The sequence below is a fragment of the Nipponia nippon genome, unplaced genomic scaffold (genome assembly GCF_047370975.1).
Source record: "Nipponia nippon isolate SJK-2023a ecotype South Korea unplaced genomic scaffold, ASM4737097v1 scaffold_6, whole genome shotgun sequence".
NCBI classification, from domain to species: Eukaryota; Metazoa; Chordata; class Aves; order Pelecaniformes; family Threskiornithidae; genus Nipponia; species Nipponia nippon.
In genome coordinates, this window is record NW_028262380.1 from 83,110,226 (window position 1) to 83,134,025 (window position 23,800).

Here is a 23,800-nt window from a genome sequence, read left to right on the forward strand (position 1 = left end):
CTGCACTTTAAAAAACAAACAATTGTCACAAGCAGGTTTAAGAAAATAGGAAACGGCAATTTTTTTATAGCAAGGTTTGCACACTTACTGCTTTACACAGTTTCAGAAAAGCAAACGGGTGTTTTGAGTGCTTCCTATCAGAAAAGGCGTGTTTTACTTGCATTAAGGCTCCGCTACAGCTGTTGCCCAAGCGGTCGGGCAAATAAGTGAAAGACTTAGGACTACAAGGGCAACATGCAGATGAAACGTGATTGGGCAAAACCGCCTTTGCTGTTGCTGCTTTGAGGCTTTCCTTCCTTCTCTAGACCTATTGAAGTTGGGCAGTGTTAATAAACAGGACACTAGTTAGATGTTAAGGCTGATGACAACCTGTCTCTTCCGTCAAAGACGGAACACACCAAACCAAGTCCCTATCGTTTTCTGACAAGCCAGGAAGTTCAGCATTCATAATTTTTCTTAATGAATCAGTTAGAAACAGCAAATATCTAGATTGCGTACTTGCACGAATCAAGCTTCTGTGACCATCATATGCGCTCAATACTTTGGTCTCTTTGTGAGCAGAGGTAAATACACTTCTCGGCCACAGCGTGGTAACTCACAGCACGTATTAAGAATCATTTCACCTAAGAATGTCAAGTTATCCAGTTAGTACAAGGCCCGATTATGGGCTTGTACCGGGAGTATTTTTACTAAATACTTCAACTGCGAGCTCAGGTATATGATTCCTTAGAGCTATTACTGTAACATGTTTTTCAGAATACTCCATTTTAGTATCATCACGCTACTTCTAAGAGGGTTACAGTCAGCACATTTGGTAGTTCAGTCGTCAGTTCGTCACAAAAACTACAGAAATGAGCATGACATCTCACCTTCCAATTCCTTCACAAGCTTGGTAAATTCATGATCAAACATCATGTGGTCTGGGCTAGAAAAACTAGGCTGCGGTTTCTGAGCAGCTCTGGAATAAAGTTCATGTTTGCTAATGAAGCCGAGCTTCTCAATGAAGTTCTCCCTGCCAATCCTCTTCTCAATCAGCTGTTTCAGCTTCTCTCTAAAAGGAAGAGACAAATCAATCGCAGTGCAACACTTGAAAAGAAATAACCCATCCTTCCCTCAAGGTGGTTTTTGCAGTTACAACTCTGATTATCTGTCTCAAGTCTTAACCGAACTAGACGCTTGGCATTCGAGATGCGGTTTTTCAGTTGCCCCTGACATCTGTTCTCAGCCCGGGAACACACAAGTTAGCAGGACCTAGGCAAAACCACTGTCTGCTCTGCCTAGCTACAGGCGGGTCGGTTGCATTGCATCCCCTCAGGAACACGCATAGAAAACACTGAACCAAATGCTCTCGACTGCACGGCTTCAGTTAAAAGCCTCTTAAACCACCACCTGCCGTTCACAGAACCTTTCCCCACAGTCCTCTTATCTCTACATCATACTTACTTCCTATAATTTTCAAGGGAATTGTCATTGTAGTAGATGGAAATGCCAAGCAGAAGTGCACACAGGCCTTGGACGAGCTGCTCCTCTTCCCCAAGGTTTTCAGCTATCTGCCCTGTGAGCTAGAGCTCTTGTTAAGGATATTGGAGATATTTCATAAACAGAATACACGTAACATGCTTCTCCCTGTATATATTCCCATTTAAAATTATTTTCACATGGAAAACCAAGCTTGATTAGGAAGCAGGCAAAACAGCTGATGAACCCCCTCCTGTTTTCAAGGACTTGGGTAATCAGTGGTTTCCCTGACATTTCTGTTCTCCGTAACTGTCTGCTTAACCAAAGAGATTGAGTTGTTCCAAAACAGACTTTCAGTTTAGATAGGGCGACAGTTTAGCCTTACGTACTTCAGTCAGATTGCTTCCCGAAAAGCAAGCATAGCAATAAGCTTCAAGAGAAGTAGGAAGCATTCTTCCTACCTCCTGGGTATCAGCGTAAGTCACACAAAAAATATCAACGGACTTGTCACAATAAAAAATAAACTTCACCGGCGGTTTCTTTTATGTCGTGCAGTATCCCCGCAAACTAATGTAGATAAACATTTAACCTGGACACGAATAATGCAAGTAATTTCTAGGCAAGCGGTTCTGCTCGGCAAGCAGGTCAAGGATACAAAAGGTACATTGGCTGGGTTGTGAAGGAAGTGGGTGACGGCAATCGAGCAGTTGCTTAGCCAAGTGCAAAGCAACATCAGTAGTCCAACCCTGGTCTGCACTTTGCTGCCCTGAAAAGAATAAACCCCCCATCGTTATCTTTTCACCGTGGAGGACTAAAATACCAAAAAAAAGCTGTTCTGATTCAGAACTCGCCCACTTTCACCTCACCATTTTAAAAACGACAAGTTACATTTTTCAAGTACGCGTTCGTTAGTTATACTGAACACAGCTTTAGTGCTTTGAGCGTTAAGTACCGAACCACTCGTATTTAACTGTTTTCAGAGCAAAACAACAAGCAACACAGATGTGAAATATGACTCAATGCAAATGAACACCAGTATAGAATCATAACAAATTAGTTCTGCATTTATAATTAATACTAGGGTAACATGAAGGAACACACACAAAACCCCCGTAAAGCAGGAACAAGGTGTAAATTAAGTTGGGCAAGGATTCACTGTAAGTAGAGATGCATCACTAAGATTTCCCCTGCTGACTAAAAATTGCCACTTGTTCCTAATATTCTTTCCTACGTAAAGATAGATAACGCTGGAGTGGCTTTTGGTTCAAACAATACGCACGTTAAGCCAGCCAGAGGAACGCTAACTGCAGCATCTCTTTCGTTAACTAGGGAAAATTAGTTTTCCTCTGCAAATCGACTGTCTTCTCAATTCCGTCCCCCTTGTCTTTGCTGCAGATGTCGTGGGCACAGCAGTGTTAAGACCGGCGTACAACTCTTCCAACAGTCGACATCCAGAAGGCAACCAAGAACAATGTTCCCTGCTTAGAAAACTAAACTTCACAGAAGCGCCTAATAAATTGGCTGAAGTAACTGGAAGCTGAAGTCGAGTCTCAAAGGCAAGATGAGGCATACGGAACTGCTGGGATATCTTCCAAAGGGGGCAAGAAAATACACTGGAATGAGTGGTCACAGGGATCAAGACCGTGGCAAAAACCACAAGTGTTCATCAACAGCAAAGAAAGGGTCTGGGCTTGAGACACTGAATTTCCATCCTTGCCTCTGAAAACCCGTATGCTTTAGAGCTGAAGGCAGTGTTGTTTTTAACTCCAGCTAACCATTTAAAAAAACACAAACAAAACCAAAACCCAAGGTCTGTGAATAAGCCAGTCTGCTCATCGAAACAGCCAGTGAGCAGCAATCTGGCAAGAAGCTCTTCTGTAGCAGGCTCCCAGCTACCCAACTGCCACCGCAGACCACGAGACAGGCAGGAATTGAGTCTAGCAACTCTGGAAGAAAATACCAAGCTCCGCAGAGACTGCCTTCGAGGACTTCCTTCTGAGCTGCTGTGATCCGCTGCAGTATATCACCATTGCTAAGATGAAACGATCTCCTTGAAGCAGGAGAACACAGACTACAGATATCAAGACTGTGGCAGCCATCCCTAATGCTGCATACATACAAGAGGGAGCGTCTGGCCCTTTTTCATCATTATCATCGCCATTACTTCCAGAGACCCAGGTGAACAACGTCGGAACAGCCATCACCACCAACTGCACACCACTTGCCTGTTGAGCTTCCCGGTGAGTACTATATGCCATACTAGCAATCACTGTTTAGTCTTCGCTATGGGTTTGTCTGCCGCTTTGTTGTGACCCTGTTGCGCCGTTGAATTAGCACGCAGATTATCTTCCTTGCTGCTACCCTTCCAGCTGAACGCCACAACCGGTTTCCACTGACCTAGACCTCACTGCGAGGTGCCTAGTCCCCACCAAACTCTATTCTCCTCTTGACCTCCCCTTTCCTCTGGACTGCTCACTGAGCTTTCCCCATCACCGTTGTGCATTTCCCCTACCCACCCGGCACTTGGTAATTTGTGACTCGCGTGCAGCACAAAGCTTTCAGGTCTCTGCTTGCGAGGTGACATTTATTCCCAAGACAGTCTAACGACAAGACATGTCTAAGAGATACTCAGTAGTAGATAGCTGGTTTACCCACAAAGGCAAGGCAAGATGCCCAAAGAGCTGTCTCAACACTTCTTATTACCCACTAGATAAGGCTAAGAACTGTGTTTGCAATCCAGTCTCCAGGTAAAGCATGAATTAAGACCTGTGATTTGTCCCCTCGTGTCTTACAAGCTCAGACAGAAGATCGTCTGCCACACGACATTGGTGTAATGAACTACAATAGTATTGTCTTGTCCAGCAGCCTAGCTGAAGGATCTGCTGACCACACAGGCCCTTCTTGCTACACTGAAGCCTCTAGACAGGCGATTCGCTTCCTCGCTGCCATCTCACAGAACTACAGGGTCACTTAGCTTGAAAGGGATCCTGGAAGTCACATAGGCTGTACGCTGCTTTAGCTGTAAAAGCACCAATTCTGCCTAAATTATTTACAGATTAGATAAAATAACAGCCTCACAACACTGCCAACCGTGTAACTTAACCTGCCCCAGAAACCCCTTTGGGGAGACACGACCGTAACGCGGCAGCGCTGAAGGATGGAGCGCCCTTGCGTGCCCCGGATGGCTGGAGCGTCCACCCCCCGCGCTGGCAGCATGCCCCCACCTGCAAGTACCATTATGCAGCGGACAAGGAAACCGCCCTTTTTTCCCCACCCGTTGCTCCTCACACCTCAGACTGCTTCCAAACTGCCGGGAATACCTTCTCCCCAGTCCTTGTGCTCACCCTTAAAGTCTCTAGCAAACCTGAGAGCAGACCACTTGACCTGACCAACTCCACCAAGCTCCTATTTCTACAAGTAGAAATTTGCCAGACTTTGCTACACTTCACCAGTTTAATAGCTGACAGTCTGCAGTTAATCCCCCAGTAGCCACCCATGCAACACTGCTTTCACCCTTCTGGGATAGACAGAAGTTACTTGGAGCGACCGGAATCAGTCTGGGGAAGTTAGAAGTTCAGACTGAACAATTACTGGCAAAACGGCTATGACACCTATTATCCGCACCAAGACATCAGTCACACCAACTTAACTATTTGTCAAAAGATCGAGTTAACTCTCCACTAACTGAACAACAAAATAAAAAGCTTGCTTCAAACAGAACCAACCCTTTTCCCCTCACTTACATTTATAAATACTGACCCTTATTGTCCCAGCACTATTAGCCAGTTCAGACACGCTGGGAGTAAGCACTGTAACTGGCGGTCTTTCCCCGCAGCACGCTGGCCCACCTCGTGCTTCCTAAGAGAACACTGGTAGAAGCGTCGCTTATCTCGTCAGAAACGCAAAGTTACTTGCGCCTGTGCGACCTAGCGCTTGCAGTACATGTGGTCTGCTGGAAGCAGTCGCAAAACACAGTTACTCTTAAGCGCTGCGTGCTATTCTGAGGTCAAATTAACATGTTCTGCCTAAGGATTTCCACACAGTCCAAACCACCCTCTCTAAAAAAATAACAAAACACACAGCTATTTGCTAGCCATACCACAGTAATGCCTACTGTGATAGATGACAGCTCTCCACGGCTGCTGTTCTACAATTTGGGGCTGGTAACAGAACCACCCCACCCCTCAGGACAGCCGTGATCAACGTGGTCAATAAAGCAGACAATTCCACAGCAGCGATATTTCAGAACTGTTTTTTCTGTCGCTGATAACCAACTCAGCGGTTCTTTAAGTAACGCAGCCTGGAAGTCAGACAACTCACTTCAGGAGTCATTTGCTAGTAATGAGATCCCCGCTATTCCCAACTAGTAGCTCCGAGGTTAGAAGTTCTGCTGTTAAGTAGAACGTACAAAGTGGCCGGAAGGCAGGTTAAACACGGGTTTTTTTTTTTCTTTTAGCAGTCAGGAAATCAGCAGCATGTTCCCACTTCAGATTGTACCAGCTGTTTGCTACAGGCCAGTCTGAGAAAACAGCATTTCTAACAGTTTTAATTTTGCTTACAAGAAAGCGCATCTGTTAGGTGAACAGACGGTGAATGAGTCCGCCCCACTGGAAAGAAAGCACCCGTGCTACCCAAGATCTTTATCCCATAGTTTTGTGGAGCACCCCCAGAGAATCCCCTGGAGACACAGAAAGAGCTTGTTATGCTAGGAAAAAACCCAAACCCGACCGCAACACAAAGCTGTAAGTGGAAACACGTCAAAAAGCAGTTAAAGAAAACCTCCCCAGCAAAACCCAAGACAAGAGGAAAAGGCCTGCTTTTGGCAAGAAAATGCCAAAGCTGTGCCAAAAAATACATACCCGTCTGTCGATCTTATCACCCTGCAAGTTACACACATATTACTTGAGAACCTCGAAGCGGAACACATTTCAGAAACATCCCCCCAAAGTCTGAGTCCCTTGTATCATTTAAGGCTCAAGAGGCACAGGCAGTTTTACTGACTCAAATTTACCTTAGACAAAAATGCCAGGAAAAGGATAAAAAGGAGTATTGCCTGTTTTCAGGTAAAGCACATTAAGAGAGTCACATGAACAAATTCCAGCTTTCTGCTGTCATTGTCAATTGCAGGGAAGTCTAATCGCTGCCAGGTAACTAGCTCCTCGTTATTACAACCGTTCGGGGAAGAAGCAGGCAGAACAGAAGCGAATGCCAGAAGGAAGGGTGGGCTAGGAGGTGACATTCACTTATTTGTCATTTGCTAAGCCAGGTGTTAACGTGTTGAACAAGTTTAAAAAAAAAGCTTTTAGCTTTGAACAGGCAAGCCAACAACAATCACTAGGGGAGAGCCTGCAATGTTTCAAGTTAGCAGTTACAGGTAAATGCTAACCAGGCACTTCTTCAGCAACAAAACATGACTGGGGACCCTGCCAGCCTGCCTTCTCTTAAACCAAGTTTAAAGTCTAAATGCTTTCGGACCCGCTGCCTACTAAGAGCAGACAACATCAAGCAGCCATCGCTGATGAAAAACCAAGATTTGCTGCTTTTCTCCTCCCCCTGAAGCGTAGAGTGCTTTAAGCAAAGCTTAAAAACTGTCTGCAAAGGAGAGAGAATCCTCCTCGTTAAGCCAGCACTCACGCCTTCCTGCGCTGCCCCTGCACAAGAGCAGCTTTCTTGCCGGATACCCGGAGTTTTAACCCAAAGCGGGAGGCAGTCGGTGCCGTACCTGCGAGAGGATGTTGGTGCACTGCTGCAGCAGCGACACCGGCGGGTTGCCGATGCTCGTCGCTAGCTGAACTCTCAGGAGCTGTTCTTTCAGAGTGGCATTTTCCTGTAGCGCGTGGGCCAGGGCCACAGCGGCACACCAGTTGGAGAGAGAGTCCGTGGAGAAGAGGCCCCCACAGAGCAGCTGGCCAGCTGAGACGGAGTTACCTGTAGCTACCAGAACGGCCAAGAGGTACAAGTGAGATTAACACAAGCCACAAAACCAGAAAAATATTTAAGACATCAGCATACAGTTAGAAACCAGGAAAATGAAACTAGTGAAGTTTTAGAGAAATCATAAGCCAAATCATCTTGCTTGGATCAGACACTTAATGGCAGGTAAATAATTTTGCAAAAGACACCGGTCGATGCGTTAAACATTCCTGCTATTTCACAACTCACTGCAGAGACGTTAGCTTTGCGTACCGTCAATAGTAGACGGCAGAAGCGTTGAAACAATTTCTCCTTGTCCTTTTTGGTTTTTGTATAAAAAGCACTGGAAACAATAGAGAACGGCGCAACGCAGCACAAAAGGCTGCCTTTCGTTTACCATAGACATCAGCAGTACTACAATGGCAGGCCTGTGTGGAAAGGAAAGAGAAAAACCGTTAGGACACAATTGTCCGTTAAGACAACCACAGATACGCAATTTGGAGGGCATTCTCCAGGTGAGGAAAGAGACTTCTGCCTGCTCCATCTACTACCATTTCAAAGACTTGGAATTAAAACCAAAAGGTTTTACTCCAAGTTTTTCAGTTAGTTAAAACACAAAACAGTAGATTTGTTATACGTGACTGCAACGAGCTAGTGTTCCTCCGCAATGTTTTCATCTCCCGCCGAGTCCCCTGCTGCTCCCTGTTAGCTTCAATAATACTGCACAAGATGCCTCCTAAGGCCACTAGCAACTTGTAACGCAGAAAGCTCTTTTTCTACCCTCACCCTCATATTCAAATGTTGAGATTTAAGATCTCATTAAGCTAATGCTTGCTGTTGCCCAGTCTGAGTAAATATCAATTACCTGCCTATTTTCCTAGCCTCTCAATCCTTTTAGGGACTGTCCTCTGGCTGACAGCGGCAGCGCGTCCACGTAACAAATAAAATCAGCTCTAGGCCTCACCTCTGTGGAAACACACCTGACACCTTCACGCGCTATCTAATACACCCAACGTGAACTTGAACCTGTTGCTCTGGATCATAATTCCCACCTCTGACATTAAACAATCCTTCGGATTAGACTGCCATTGCCCATACCAATACATCATTACCTAACACAGTTAAACACTTTTCTTCCTCTACCTTGGTGGATTAGAAGGTGCATTTACAGAGGCAAAGTAGTCTTGATTCATCTGGCATCCTCGAATGACCTCTGATACAGTATTAATGGTCTACAGAAAGGGCAGAGAAAAAAGTGACATGGATAGTTACATGTGAGCCATAATCTACTTCCTAGATCACTCGCGATTATTCAAGATCACCCTGACAGCTCGGTAGCGAGAAAACACATACCAAGTCTCAGCATAGGGATTTATTCAGTAAGACCGTTTCAAATGAAATCCAAACAACTAACAGCTGTGAAGCGTGCTGAGCAGGGGTTAAGGGACAGAAAGCTTGGACGGCTCTATCGTACCCAGTTACCTCCAACTTTGGTTTCTATGGCAGATCAGTTTTGCTATGACAGCCAGTTAAACTGGACTCTTGGAAGAAGTCAAAAGGTGAAACCTTTTAAGAGATAAAAGAACTGGAACAGAGGCCGCACCAAAGGAACCAGTCTACGCTCAATCTAAGCACATCATTTTATCAGGGAGAAAAACACCTCATGCTTCACTGCTGACGGGGCTTTCTAGAAGCTAGAAATCCCTCATCATTGGAAATGTGCTGAGTCAGAACATTTCTAGACCCTCTCAAAAGAGAGGAACAACAATGAAGAAAAACCACCTGCAAAACAGGGAAAAACATGGATCAATTCAGCCACTCTGGGATATGCTGAATTACAACAGAAAAAAATAAGCAAACCCCAACACTTTCTGGTTGCAGAATATAATTTAAAAGACTGTCTTACATTTACGTTGCCCACACAGGAAGCTGACATGTCTGGCATCCCAAATACTTTCTTAGCAAATACTGTAACTTTGGTTTGTCTCGGCAGCAACCGTTTATCCCTGCGGCCTCCTGCTTTCACCCACGTAGCTGCCCCCATCCCTACATCTGTTTGCTCCCCCTTACTTCTGTCAGGATATCAGCAGGAACTCCTGTTGCCATCAGGATCGTGCAGAGCTGCTGTAACAACCCACAGTGAAACATGGCCTTCTGACAACTGCTGGTAGCACCAGGAGGATTTGTGGGAGACACGAGCACCCGCACAAGCTAGAACAGAAAAAAAAAAAAAAAGTTTCTACGTGAAGAGAGCCCAAGACCTTCTGAAATGCAGAACAAAAATTTACCCATTTGACATTTCGCCATGAAATAGAATTGCTCCTAAATACGGAGATAAAAGACAATAATTAAACGGCAAGTTCATCTCGTTACTACCTATTGCCGTTTGATTTTGTGCTCAGTGAAAACGTCCAAAATCTTCAAATATCTGACTCCGTTACAAACGTTGCAACTAAGCGATGAGAAACCAAGCTGCAACTATTCTATTATTTGGCTCGCCGTTTGTCAGAACTACATTTCACCAAGCGAGAAACTACCTTCGTCCTTAAGGTTCAGCTTCCACACAAAGGGCCACAGAACAGAAAACCTCCTTTCATTTTTTTGGAGGGGTGAGCAGAAGTGAAGATGCCCAACAACCAATAATTATGAAGCCTTCGTGAAGGCAGCTACTGGAACTCAGTTAACACACCACGGCCGTACACAAATTCAAACAGGAGGATTCTCTATATAGAACACCCCGAATTATATATTTAAGTCAAATGACTCGTACATCTCGAGTTACATAAAATGACGTTATGCGATATGCCAGCCATTACAAATCCACAATTTGGCAACAGTATTAGTGCTGAAAGCAGTACATCTCACCAATGTCGGGAGCTAATTCTGAGCTGAGGGCAACACGTGGATTAACACTGTTACATCACACTTATTCTTCATTGCAAGAGAGCTGAAAAAGCGTTGACATCAGTACTTAGGAGTTAGATGAAGCGTTTTACCTGCAGCATTAGGTGAAGATTAGTTACTTTCTGTGCGGACCACCCACAGTTGTCATCTCCAACTTCAAACCAAGGCTTCATACGCTGAATGTAGGAACCTTCTTTGAAGAAATTCTGATTGGAATTATTATTCTTCAACAGGTTTTGTAACAGGAGGAGACAGTCTTCCACTACTATTCCTGGTGAGAGAAAAAACCAAACGATTAATCAAAAGATGACACACGGAAAACTTAGCTAGCTCCTCCATGCACTACGTATGCTCTAGGTGGAACAGAGCACACGCTTCTGAACTCTTCATTCTTAACCAACGCTAGATTTGGATCAAGCACTGGGAACCTCATGCACGAGCAAATAATCAAAGGTCACTCTAAATGAAACACATCAATGCCGATCCAGCGCATTTCCAAGGAAACCGTAGTTGTGTTTCTTCCACAAGTCGGAAGCAAAAATGTTATTTCCAAAGAACATACACTTTTTATGAGTTAATTGGATAGGAATGGGAATAACTTCAAACAGAGCCTCACAGCCACTTTGTGTCTAGAAGTATACCTACTTCAGAGTCAGGCTGCACTACTGTCTCTTTGTATCGTAAGCACTAAAATGAAATTCCTCTTGCACTGCATCACGATTCAAATGCAGCAATTCTGCCTGGATTACCCGTTCATTCTCTCTGATCACTGGCTACATCTTCAACTCATTTCAAAGCTCCTTTTTGGCTTATTTTGGTGGAGAAGGAATTCTTAGAAATAGCCCTTACAATCAGCCCATTCAAACTCAACTCCTTGGCGTTGCAACAGCTGTCTGGTTTTACCCGCAGGTTTTATCTGTACTGAAAAAGCACTATAGACGCTAAGCAACCGTGTACTCTGTGATGAGACATCCTCAGACAGCTCTGTCCAGAAGACAACACGAACAAAGGCAGCCTGCTTCTGGTACTGCTGGGACGCCTCCAAATCCGGACTCGACAGAAAGGATAAAGATTGACCCCCTGCACTTCTGAAAACACACAGGCAGTGCCAGACTTGGGGGTGGGAGAACAAGGAGAGACCAGCTGCCACATTCCCCCCTTCCCACTCCTGCTGCAGAGCTGGTCGTCTGGCGGGGCTGCAGCCGGGAGGAACGGACACATCGGAGGGGGCAACCAGAGAACTCTTAGCACTTAGGAATTCACATACCAAGCCTCCTAAAATTATTAACTGCCTAAAAATAGCCGCTTTGAATCAAAGGTTTGCTTAATCCTCCCATGCCAACATACCTGGAATAATTCGGCCGGGAGAGAAGCATTAACTGCTCCTGCAGCCCACAGAAAGGTCATGGAACAGCAACCTGTCTTGTAACTGAAAGAGATCCTGTAGCAAACTACAACTGGTGCTAAACTCATAATGTGTTGCTATTAAAAAAAAAAAAGAGCACGTAAGTGCTGTACCATTTTTGCTCATTTTTTTATCCTTTTCTTCCCTCCGCAACAGGTAAATGATTTGGCAAGGAGCTGACCAGAAAAGTGAAGTTACTAGTGAGGCTGAAGAAACTCAGCAAGCTGTTACTTCCAGCCGCTCCAAGCATCCAAGGATCTTGCAGGAGGAATGCAGATGCTTAGCTCTGTAAGTGACAAACGCAGCATACACATATCTGACACTGCTATTCAAAGTACGTACGTTCACAGACCTAAGCCAAACAGGAACACACAAACTCACGTACACGTGCTCAGAGGAATTAACTGAAGTTTTAACTAAGTATCTCAGACTAGTTTTCAAAAGGTGCTGAAACCCTGCCTACTTGCTCAATTTGTTTCTGCTTGTTTTGTTATGACCAGGCTATATGTTTTGATCCTTCTACCCACTGACCTAGCTCCAATTACATACTAATATCAGGCTGTAAACACTGTCACCTAATAAGTTGGTGCAGAAGCACAAGACTCTGAATAGGTCTTAGACTTTTGGGTACCTCCATCGCTGTTTCCTTCTTCTGTTATGATATCCAGAAGTCTCTCAAAGGCATTTTCGAAGGCAACAATCTTCTGTATGGCTGCGTTACTTTTTGTCAATTGCTGTAACAACAAGACTCCCTTGACAGGTGGGGGAGAGAAGAAATTAAACTTAGTTTTACTAGAACTACATTGCTTTTCACAAATCACAGCTCTTAGAAGGATGCTAAATCAGCAGCATAATCCTTGGACAGAACCACAGGACAGAACTGCACGCCCCGCAACTCGGCACATCTAACACCACCCACTATGGACACCATGCAGTAGTTCCCTCAAGCCTCACTGCACTTCAAAATAGAAGCACAGCACTGTTGAAAAGGATGCTAAGTGGCTATACAGAAGAAAGAGGGAACTTGTAAAGCACCTCATCTCTTCTGTCATAAGTCATTAGAGCATTCCGGCATCTGCTGAGTGAAGAGAAAGAATTGAAGTGAACCTGACAGAAGGCCAAGAGCAATATCGGCTAACGTACTAGGAGAACCCTGCGCAAGGGTCAATGTTTGCATGAAATGCAACGCAGCAGTTTGCCTTTGTGACGTCAATTGCGGCCACGCATCCAAAAGCCACCCAACTCAACGGAGGAATGAAATATTCCCAATTAGCAATCACAATGATTTCTTCACGTGCATTCGTTTAACTTAATCCAAATTCTGCACTAGTACTAAGCAGTACTCGCAATTGTCAGTTGACAAGCAATTGACAGTTACTGTTTATTAAGAGGATAAACCGCCTTTGTTCCGTACTTACATCATTTCGTATAACCTCCCTAGAGTCTGCTAGTAAATCCATGAGTCTGGAAACACCTGCAAGAAACACATTTAACAAAAACTGCGTAAGAAAAGGTGCAGCTTTTTCACTCCGGAGGTCTTTAACACACCTCGCTCGAGACTCCTCTAGCCCTCTGCCATGATGTTTGCTGCGCTTCCAGCTTCAAGGTTATCAGCAATAAACTCAACGGCTTACCCATGGGGCTGACAAGAATTATCTGCTGCACTTGAGGTCCTTGCTGCTTCAAAAGAGATGTAAGTAGTTTCACTCCAGGCCAACGAACATGGAAATCAAATTCCTGCAAAGATGGAGAAAGGTACATCGAGTAATAAATTCCTCGGTCTTCAACTTCCTCTGCTAGCCACGGGTTAGGAACAGACACCCAACAGATAAGGCATCTCATCTCCTCTCAATTTCTTTTTTTCATCCATCCTGTGACGGCACATGGCCAGCAAGTCAAAACCCTATCCTATTCCCTGGTTCTTCCTATTCTGTTATCAGCAAGGTGAACTCCCAGCAGTTTCCTTTCCTCCCTCTCCTCTGGGGTAGCTTTCCTAGCTATTTCTTCTTTCTAAAAATCAGTCACTCCAGTCCTCCAGGGATCAGCCCCTATTACCCAGAAATTCAACAGGGAAAGAAAAAGGAGCCCTTTAGTATCTTCCTCCTATTCTCAAACAGTAACAGCAGCCTCTCTGCTAAAATTGGGTACGGTCAGCAAAAGAAAGCTCAAGAACGAGGAGTTCAAAAGCTGCACTAATGGCGCTCATCCAGGTCACGGCCTTCACTCACCTCCAACCCCACATTCGCTATGTCTAAGAATACCTCACATTTGACACAGGCTTCGGTAGAAAGACAAGAACATAGCTTCGTCCTTTACGATAACCTCCCTGTACAGCGCTACGTGTCTCTCCGGATTCCAAGCACGATACCGTTACTCACCTCCACAAGAGTCAACAAGAGTGTGACATTTTCTTGCTGTTTAATGAAAATCTCTGTGAACTGACTTCCCAAATCATCAACTTGTTTTGGTAAATTTTCTTCTGTAACAGTGAAAAACAATGTCTTACAACACACGATTGGAAGAACTTCAGGTAGCTGTGATTTTTATTCTTACTAAAATAACGCCATGGGTGACAAAAAGGTTTAGAGTCACTGCTATCGTGTTATTTGAATTATTTTCAAAACAAACACTGACAGAAGCTTTGCACGAAAGAGGAAACCTACGTTATTCTAAACATAACTTTTATTGAGAGGTATTTTGTTTTAAAAACAGGAGGGAACTAAGTATCTACTAAACAAACACATTTCAGCATTCAAAGGAAAACATATTATTTCCATTAATCATACCCAACCAGATTCACAGTTCTCACCCCCACAGTTGCCTGTTACAGATATAATCAAGCACACTCTTAAGTGAGCAGAGAATTCAGAGAGAAAAAAAAAAGAGAACCCTCCCAGCAGAGGAGGAGCAGAAACCTCAAGGCGGCTACATTCGCATGCAGCTCAACTGCTCCTCGTAAGGACCATTCACTAATGATCAAAAGCCAAGTACATTTCATACCAAGAGACTTCAAGCGAGCGGTGGGGAATATAAACCATTGAAAGCTAAATGGCTCAAACACCTCATTTAGTTATTTTGGTCCAGCAATAGAAAAGACCTAAACATCAGGAAAGGAGAGTAAGTTTGAAGCAGATGAGCATCGAAACCTCTCTGTCTTGGGAGTCTAAATGAATGAATGAATCAATGAATTTCACACGGGAAATTAATTCTGTTATTTCCTCTTCCGTTGTTTAGATTTGGGGTAGCACATGAATTTCATCTTAGACAAATATTTCATGCATCACTGTTGCACAAACAAAAACCAAATGCAAAAGTATCCCACAAAACAACAGAACACATGCAAACGGCACCGCTGCTGCTTTTCTAGGCTGAGTGACAGTTTCACAAAACAATCCTATCTGGGTACTACTGGTTGGCCCAGCTCAGGAATTTCAGATGAAAAACTGAGGAAGAGCAATTCTAACTCAAAAGGGAGTTTTTAATTATACTTGCATTTTGGACAGGAAGAGAAGACATTTCATTCAAGTCCAGTACAGTTTCCGAGACCTCAGCTTTTCAACTGCTTAGCAGTAGTTCAAATCCAGTCCCACTCCGTAGGGGTGGGAATTCAGTTGTACATGACACCAGTGGCCACCCCACGTGAAACGAGTCTCTCATTGAGTTTAAAAAATAGCTCGGTTCTTGGCTTGGTTGCATTTACTCACAGCTCCTCGCAACAGCACAGAAAGCCAGTGAACACAAAGTAAGTGCTAGGGGAGCAATACACAGGCCGCATCCACTCGTATCCACCTCCAGCCAAGCCCCCTTCTCCCTACAAGGCTTCCTCTCCCCACACATCCCCTCAACAACTTGCTGCTTTGCTGCCTTCTCTCTCCATAACCTCCAAGCCCTTCCTCTCCCACCGAGCATGCTGCCACCCGCCCAGGCTCTATTCCGTGTTTGAGGCAGTTCGGACAGCCCAGCGCTTCATTGAAGAGCCGCAGCAAAGGCACTGCTGCTCATCTTCTAAATCAGGTTGCCCTACAAATCACCCAGGTGTACATTCAGTACTGCCCCACCGTCCCATGCTAGCAGATGAAACCACAGGCACAGGACAGCTTGGAGCATAAAGCACAGAAAATACGTGGTAAAGCCACTGAATTTCTGACCAAATCCAAAGGTCTGACTTGGGTAAGCGAAGGCAAAACAAGGATTTTTCCGCCTCCTCAAAATGCAGGATTTACAGCCTTATCAAGGAGTCACTAACAAACCATTAACAACTGAGCGGCTATAAAAAGGGTCAAAGATCGCACATAACCTTCAAGCTCCTTACCTTGTTAGGGGTATGGCGAAACAGAGCAATCAAAGGACTCTACCATAAAAATTTGGTGCCAAGAAAACAATTCTAATTCAACCAACCCAATTCAGACTGTCGGTGATGGTGATTCGCTGCAAGGTATCAGTCGTAAGATCTAATTTTTAGGGATTTCCAATGCAGGCAAGAGGTTTTTGTTTGGCCTTTCAGATATCAGAGTAGCAGCTGATCATTTCTCTCATGTACTATAGCTATATTTCTCCCTTGAAGCAGGCTTATCAGTAGGTAGCTCGCAAGAGGGAGAGAGAAGCAGCATCAGTCTGCTGTTAATTTTTAGCTGCAGAAACTATGAAATACTAACAAAAGATGACAAAAGGGAGTACAGGCTGTGTGCAAAAATAACTCCAGCCCAGGCATGGAGCATCTAGCAGAATACAAGTCCGATCGTGAACTCTCTGAAGCCGAGGGGCTTATCAAGCCCGGGTCACTCCTGGTTTACATCAATAAACAAAAAAGAAAAACAAAACAGGTAAGCCAACTCCACAGACGTTCAGTTGCCGCACTTGCTACTGTAGAATCAGAGGCAACTCAGCTGAGAATCATCCACGGATTGCACGCGCTCTAGCTCGGTGCAAACCAAGGAAAGCCCACAGACCTTTTCTTCTTTTAAATAGACACTTAAGTCGGAAAATTCAAAGTGAAATATTTTATGAGCTGCGACCAAACATCTTGTCCTTTACCCGAACTCAGGTACTAATAGCAAGTGTTTGAACTATGGATTCCTCCTAATCCCAACTCTTGTCCTTGCACAAGTTCTGGGTGCTAAGGCAAAACCTGAGCAGTCTACACAACTTACACAGCCCCTTACGAGTTTGCCATAGCTTTTTTTTGTTCCAGAAGCTTGACTCTAGTTTAAGATGTTTAGGGCTCTTCTATAAAAGGGCCACATTAAATTCTCTTTTGTTTTCTCTCTCAACTCTTGCTTTTCCCTATCAGTATTTCTTCTAGTAAATTTTAAAAAAGAGAGGGGGAGAGAGGAGCCAGACAGAAAGCAACAGGCGAAGTGAAACCGCGTCTTCTACTTATGTGGACACACCATAGATCTTGCAACCCGACTTCTACTCATAATCGCTCTTTAAATCTACGCATTCGCAGCGTTCAAATAAAGAGAACAACTTCCATCTATTAAGATTAGCTCTTGGTGATTCACTAACGAGCAGCACTGCAAACTAGAATTTAATCTTCAAATCAACAGATGAAGTGCATTTTGATAAAACCAGTTTAAAAAAGGAGAACATGCAAAGCGTTAGTGGTAACTTACGGTAAAAGGGAACACTGTATTTTAACATGCATTGCTTAAAAGAGACACTGTGAAGGATGCCGACGTGAAGCACATGCATTTGTGTCGAACTTCAGGGCTTCTTGAAAATAGAAACTCTGTTCACAACGTTTTGCCCATTAAAACCCTACCAGTTCTGAAGCTGCACACTTCCATGACATCCTAAACAAGAATTTATCATTATTACAATCTCTGGAGATCTGCTGGCATTCACCATGCCCAGATCACACGAGAAACGAAATTGGGAAGACACTTGTGCTCCAAAACAAAACATATAGAGCAGAACGCAAAAAGCTTTCACTAAGCTCCAGCGCAAGTCTTTACAGTGTCCTTTTTAAATGGGAGCGAGTGTTACGGGTGCAAATAGCAACTAGGCCTAAACCAAAGTGCCATATTGATATAAGTAAAGGTTGTTTTACCTTCAGAATCATCTGTCAATGCAGATAAAAGAAAAAGAAACAAGAGAAAGGTTTACAAGTTGAATAGCTTTCCAAACAGCACAACCAACAGCAGCATAAGCTCAGATTTTCAAAGCAGCCATCCCAGCTTTCCACGGCAGCAATTACTCCTTCAGGTAGTTCTTGTGGAAGCGGCCAAACTAAACAACCCCGTACTCTTACAGCACTGGCGATCGCACGTACGTGACTCAGGTTTGTCAATTCTTTGCTCTTCATAAGAGACTGCTAATAACATTATTGTCAAGCCCATAATCAAGGCCACTACCATGAACATGGATTCACCAGCACTGTAAAACTCTGATCTTGTTCAAAACCTCTTTCATCAACATCAGGCAACTGGATGAACAAGGAAAAGAAGGGCAAGTAAGCAAAGCAACAATTCGAGAGATGGTTAAACATAACAACACAGAAGGATTTCAGCTTGCTAATCTCTTGTAGCTACGTAAGAGGAGACAGTTCATTGTAGAAAGCACCATGAAAGGACATATTGCACAACGTAATGCCAACGTAGTGGCAGAAGTTTATTCACATAGGAGAACCCTCACCTACTTTCCATAAGGTTATTTCTTCAAAGGCTCCTTAAGTGATAAATATCCTGGGGTCAATACTGCAGACAAGAGACTTCAACTCAAACAGCACTATGGCCTCACGCTTTGCCCATTCACAGGAGCATTCGCTTCTGTGCATACACGTAATGTAAACTGAAAAATGAGATACAAGCACTAGCAAGGACTAGAAAGACTCTTGAGTTCCATGGCAAATGCAGGATGTTAGGAACCCACAGATATTCAGTCATCTTAAATGCAGCCTTCTGCTTACACTGTATTTATGCTTGCCCAAGAAGTCTGGGTTTTGTTGTTTTTTTTGTTTTTTTTTGGACCAGCTGGTACGATCGATTTTCATGTTCATTCACCCAAAAGCAAAATGGATATCCTACAAGTCTTTTTATTTGTTACTGATATTTTCTTCTTAAAACCACGGAAGGCAAGTCTACGGCCATTTGGCTGACATTACTAGTTTTAACAGTCATCAAGCCAAGACCCAATTTGCAAATAGTAACAGAAGCGGTTTTCCAAATAACACCTGCAACAAGGCACCAGTGAAAGGTCAGAAAGGCCAACCGAATCCCACAGCTGCCTCTATCGCACAACCTGCTTCAGTTTAACAGCTAGCAACCTTCCGGGCAGCATCACCTACTTGGCAGTTGCCTGTATGACGGCAACTAGTGCCTGGTCCCCTTCCTCCCCACGGATGGCCATGAGAGCAAGTGCACGCAGGCTCGGCATCCGACCGACATCGCTCTCTGACTGAGGCCTCCTCCCAAGCCACCACTTGCACGGCCCTCAGCCAGATCCCATCCCCTTTCTCTAGACATGTCCTTGATGCTAGAAACAGGGAGACTTGGAGTGTCCTGCCCTCCGCACCTTTCACCCTTCAAGAGCCTCAAGTGTTATAATCCACAGCTGTTTCACTTGTCAGAAGCATCTGGCTCTTCTTCAGTCTGGGCACTCACGGCTCCTATTCATGTATTTAGTGTTAAGAACATTCTTCTTGCCCAAGCCTAATTTGGGTTACTGCTGTCATTTTCTTCAGCATGCTCATATTTCTGTAAAATACGGGGTTATTTTTAAGAGCTGCAACCATTTCATTGGTCTCTGAGACCAGTTTTGATGGCCTATCAATAAAGTCCTTTGAAAATAAAAGAAAGGCAGGAGGGCCAGGGACTTTCACAGCCTAGCTGTATAGCGTCTACTCCTACATCTACCTATCTTGGGAAGGACAGGCAGAGTCTCTTTCTAAAATGCCACAGCAGGGCTGGAAAAGAAGGTTTTCACACTTACATACAGCCACCATATCATAGGGACCTGAGATTTTATCTCTCAATATCTTCGTTAAACCATCAGATAGTAGTGTCCCATTTGACAGTAACAGCCAGAACCTTCCTTTCCCAATAGCTAAGAATGACTCAGTTCTTCATTTACAAACTAAAAAAACCAATGAATTATCCCTTTCCCACCTGGCTGCTGTTCACAGAACATCGGTTTTAAAATCAATAAGCAAGAGATCCAGTATTACTTCAATGCAAAATGCGTAGAACAAGATTTTTAGCATTGCTGCAACAGCTACACAATAATAAAGCAGTTATCAACAGTAGTAAATCACAGAGCATTACAGTTCATAATTTGAACAAAACCACCAAGGAAAGCACCCCCACAGTTCATACAGCTATTACTACTAAGCGCTTACCTTGCTCCTCCTCTTCTAGGTCATTCGATATTACATTGTAGAGAGTGTCCAAGGCATAGCCAATTATTTCAGAATCTGAACTGCAAATGAAAGAACCACTTTTCTTTAATGACTTATTTCCAACTACTCTTACAACATTGTTTTTCTGCACAGGCAGTTGCCTTTGCAGCATTAGATTTAAGTGAGAAGGACTGATGTTGACAGACATTTTGTAATACCATATGACCGTGAGCTGTCCGGTCCCTGAAAGGAGTCAAACTCCTTTTCCCAGTTCCACTCCCTCAGGTGACCACATCCAGAAAGTCTGGTGACACGAGGGGACCACAGGAAGCTTCGCTGTAAGCACGTCTTCCCTTTCCCGAGTCACTCCTTCCAACCTGCTCCTCAAGTACACCAGGAGACATCTCTGCGAGGGACTCAGACCCCTTCCCAAAAAGGTACCCAAGGAAGCCGCAGCCAAGCTTCAGCACCATCCCAGGACAGACCCTCCCCGCTACACCGTCAGCAAGAACGCGTGGCCAAAAGCTTGCGCTCCACACGAACGCAATGACAGTGGCCGCGGATTCTCCCAAACGGGCCAGCCTCTGTGTCACCAGCTCGGACTACACCCGGTTATTAAGGGTCTTTGAACTCTGAGCACCCCCAGGGAGCTGCTGGGCAGCCAGTCTAACCCCAAAGCATTAGTTCATCTGCTTACACCAAGACTCTTCTTCTCTTAATAAGCCCTGCTTTAAGAGAGACCTGTTTCTTCTGCGTTACAAAGACCGAACAATCGGTAAACCCTACGCTACAACAAAGATACAAGTGCAAGATTTTGGGGGGGGGGGGAATGTAACCGTTTTTGCTGCTCGCTTTGCTGCTCATAAACCAGAAAAGTATGAAAGCACAGCTGGTGAAAAAAAAAAAGGAAACCAAAACCTAACATCACAAAGGAAGGCACCTCAGAGTGCAGAAGGACACACCTCACAGCTATTTTCACATCTTGCCCAAGCATCAGAAGAGCACGCTGTCAAAACAAGACCTCTCATTCAAACTTTGAAGTATTTGTTTTCACTGATCTCTAAGGCATACAAAGTAAGGCCTCCACACCAAAGATCGATTTGCATTTTAAGAAGCTACTAGGCCGGTTCAGAGCAGAGGCCTAAAAAACACCCTAAGCAGCCATCTTACAAGCCAAGCCTTAATTGAGGCCAGCTACCTCTGCTAAACCACTAATTAAAGATGACAGACCTATAGCAGTTGTTGCAACCGAGGAAACTAGAGATGCCTCACGGTGATCCACCAGCTCTGAGAAGACCAAATGGAGCAATCCGTACCTACATTTCTTGTATCGCTACAGCAAGGGCTTTAGCGTGCTGTCAAAGTGACACCTCACCTCCCTTTCTGAACTCTCACACTAAATCAAAAGCTAGAAATAATCAGGTGTCAGTGTACTTTGTTCTTTCACATCGGGTTTCGATTTAAATCCTTCTCCTGCTGATGTCCTCCCAGGACACATGCATGTTTCCTCGGTGCGTCACTCAACTTACACCACCTGCTTTTAAGCTGGGCCGTAATGGAAACAAAAGGGGGGAGGGAACGTATCTCCTCCTCTGCCAAAGTGTTAGTCAAAGCAAGTAAAGCAATGTTTTAGTCCATGTAAACAGTCTCATCCAGCAGGTACGCTCAGATTTCCAGCCTGCTTATGTTTTCCCTTTATTGTAATTTTAGTTCTTCAACACAACACTACAAAGCCTATGGTTTCCTTTTCATGTGACTGAAACAATTCCCCACCTGAGAAACACATAGAAATTATTTCCTGGAGACTTAAAAAAAAAAAAATAATAAAAAACCAACCACAACCCTAGCTGCAGCCTTGCTTTTCCTTTCCCTTATTCGGGAAATCACAGCAGCTACAAAAGAAGCAGCAAATTTTATGCAGATGTGGTAAAAGCAGGCCTTGTTTCTCTTGTCGAAACACATCACAAAATGAGGACAGCAGCATCCTGTCTGTGCTGTTCACTGCCTCGCTACCATCTGCTGCTCACCACATACAACCTTTTGTTGATTATTCTGGTCAGCCTGAAGCTGTGTAGCTTTTGCTCTGTAGTGAAAATCAGTCAAGAAACAGACGTCCCATCTCTCACGCATCCCTAAAAGATGCGTCCCTTACGCATTGCAACAATCCAGCATAAGCCACCTCAGGCACCTTCCCTCTGCTAGTTCTGCTTTTCTGTGGCACTCGACCAAGACGTCAGTGCAGTGAATTCCCAAACAATAGCAGAGAAGAATCGTACGGAAGTGACGGCACCCATGTATTGTCCTGTCCGGGAAGGGTGCCTCAAAAAGGCTTCTACTTCTTCTTCTAGAACTATGGCATTTCACTGTCAGAACAGAGACAAGCACCATCTATACTGTCAAGAAAAGCATGGAAAAGCAGAGCCTTTCTATCATGTCATCAGTCACAGCAGGCCTAGAAAGGAGGGCATTTTGTTACCCCTAAAAACTCAAGTCGTGCAAAAACTATCAAAAGGGTAATGCCATTTATATTACCTCTTAGAGAGGTTTTAATGAGAAGCATATTACAAGTCGAAAATTTGGAACTAGTAGCACATAAATAACTGAGGTTTGTGCCTTAAGAAAAAAAAAAAAAAGAAGAATTCTCTCTCTTAGGTGCGTATCAGGTTTCGAAATATTACAACTGTCACGCTGAAAGTTAGAAACCTTGTTATATAAGCAGCACCAAAGCAGTTAAAGATCAAGTTGACTTTTCCCTCTGGTGCCTTCTCCCACACCAACAGTTACGTGGTACCGGCCCGACCTACAGTCCATGCCAAATTTCTTTCAAAATAATCCCTGCCGGGATGTGGCAACATCTAGACAGCAAGTCAGGAAAAGTCCTCTCGTAGATCACAGTTCCTACTTCACATTACAAAATAAACACATGGCATCAGAACACTCACGTGTTTAGGAGTTTTAAGCAGAGCTTAAGGCAATCTACAAGCAACCCATACAACAAGGGGAATGAAGAGTTCAGTTAAGAGACAGAAGCAGTGTATTTCTCTTCCAGGATAAAGGCTGTAAATAATTCTAACCAACAGCGTAAGATCCGAGGACAAAAATGAGACGAGGACACAAGAAGCGCTCACCATGTCAGCGCAGCCGTGCAAACCAGGCCCTTTTCCTTACTGAAGTTATGAGATGAAGCTAGAAGTGCTCCTCACCTCCTACGAACAACTTCAGAATTAAAAAGCTATCAGCATGCCTTGTAATGCAAAGAGCTAAAGCAAAGTGCGATTCGCTACAAAGGGAAGTAAATGATGAGCTCAGCAACGAGGCTGCAAACGGAAGGAATGAAAGGACTACTGCTACAGAGCTGACGGCATACTTGTGCTTATCACTTCAAATTCCAAGAGAAGGAACAACTGATTCACCAAAATCAGGAGGCACACCGGAGACGAAAGACAGCTACTTTTTCACTCAAGGGCAGCATCAATAATAGTTAACGTAATTCTCAGAAAAGAGCTGTGCTATCATAGTGGCTGAGAAGGTCTTAAAGCCACATGGCTTTTTGATTAGATACTTACCTCACAATGAGCTTATTTGCATTAGGAAATAAGCATCTCTAAGCAGCAAACTTGTTTCAGTTTCTCATATTGCTATTACATATTCCAGCAAGACAAGTGCTGCTGAAGATCAAACAGTCGTGCATCCTGAACTCTTGCGTGAATTTTCGGTAAGCACGTCATAGGAGCACGTGTTTGCACTTGCCGCTGCTCTCACGTTACAGCACTGGTACACCA

The 23,800-nt window shown here is 44.2% G+C and overlaps 1 protein-coding gene across 3 annotated transcripts in view; it reads right to left on the reverse strand.

Moving 5' to 3' along the window:
• Window positions 1-23,800, reverse strand: part of USO1 (USO1 vesicle transport factor) — a 35,984-nt gene that overhangs the window by 8,849 nt on the left and 3,335 nt on the right. Inside the window, exons 4-17 of one of the 3 annotated variants that reach the window (XM_087736666.1) lie at window positions 20,019-20,098; window positions 14,059-14,159; window positions 13,315-13,417; window positions 13,099-13,154; window positions 12,312-12,432; window positions 10,368-10,546; window positions 9,442-9,582; window positions 8,515-8,603; window positions 7,645-7,799; window positions 7,181-7,386; window positions 6,318-6,338; window positions 2,114-2,224; window positions 1,444-1,562; window positions 870-1,051 (exon numbers count right to left, since the gene is read on the reverse strand). In XM_087736666.1, the coding sequence (XP_087592792.1) occupies window positions 870-1,051; window positions 1,444-1,562; window positions 2,114-2,224; window positions 6,318-6,338; window positions 7,181-7,386; window positions 7,645-7,799; window positions 8,515-8,603; window positions 9,442-9,582; window positions 10,368-10,546; window positions 12,312-12,432; window positions 13,099-13,154; window positions 13,315-13,417; window positions 14,059-14,159; window positions 20,019-20,098 (1,664 nt within the window). Of the gene's footprint in view, window positions 1-869; window positions 1,052-1,443; window positions 1,563-2,113; window positions 2,225-6,317; window positions 6,339-7,180; window positions 7,393-7,644; window positions 7,800-8,514; window positions 8,604-9,441; window positions 9,583-10,367; window positions 10,547-12,311; window positions 12,433-13,098; window positions 13,155-13,314; window positions 13,418-14,058; window positions 14,160-20,018; window positions 20,099-23,800 lie in introns of all 3 variants that reach the window. The other 2 variants (XM_087736665.1, XM_087736667.1) reach the window with 2 other exon arrangements.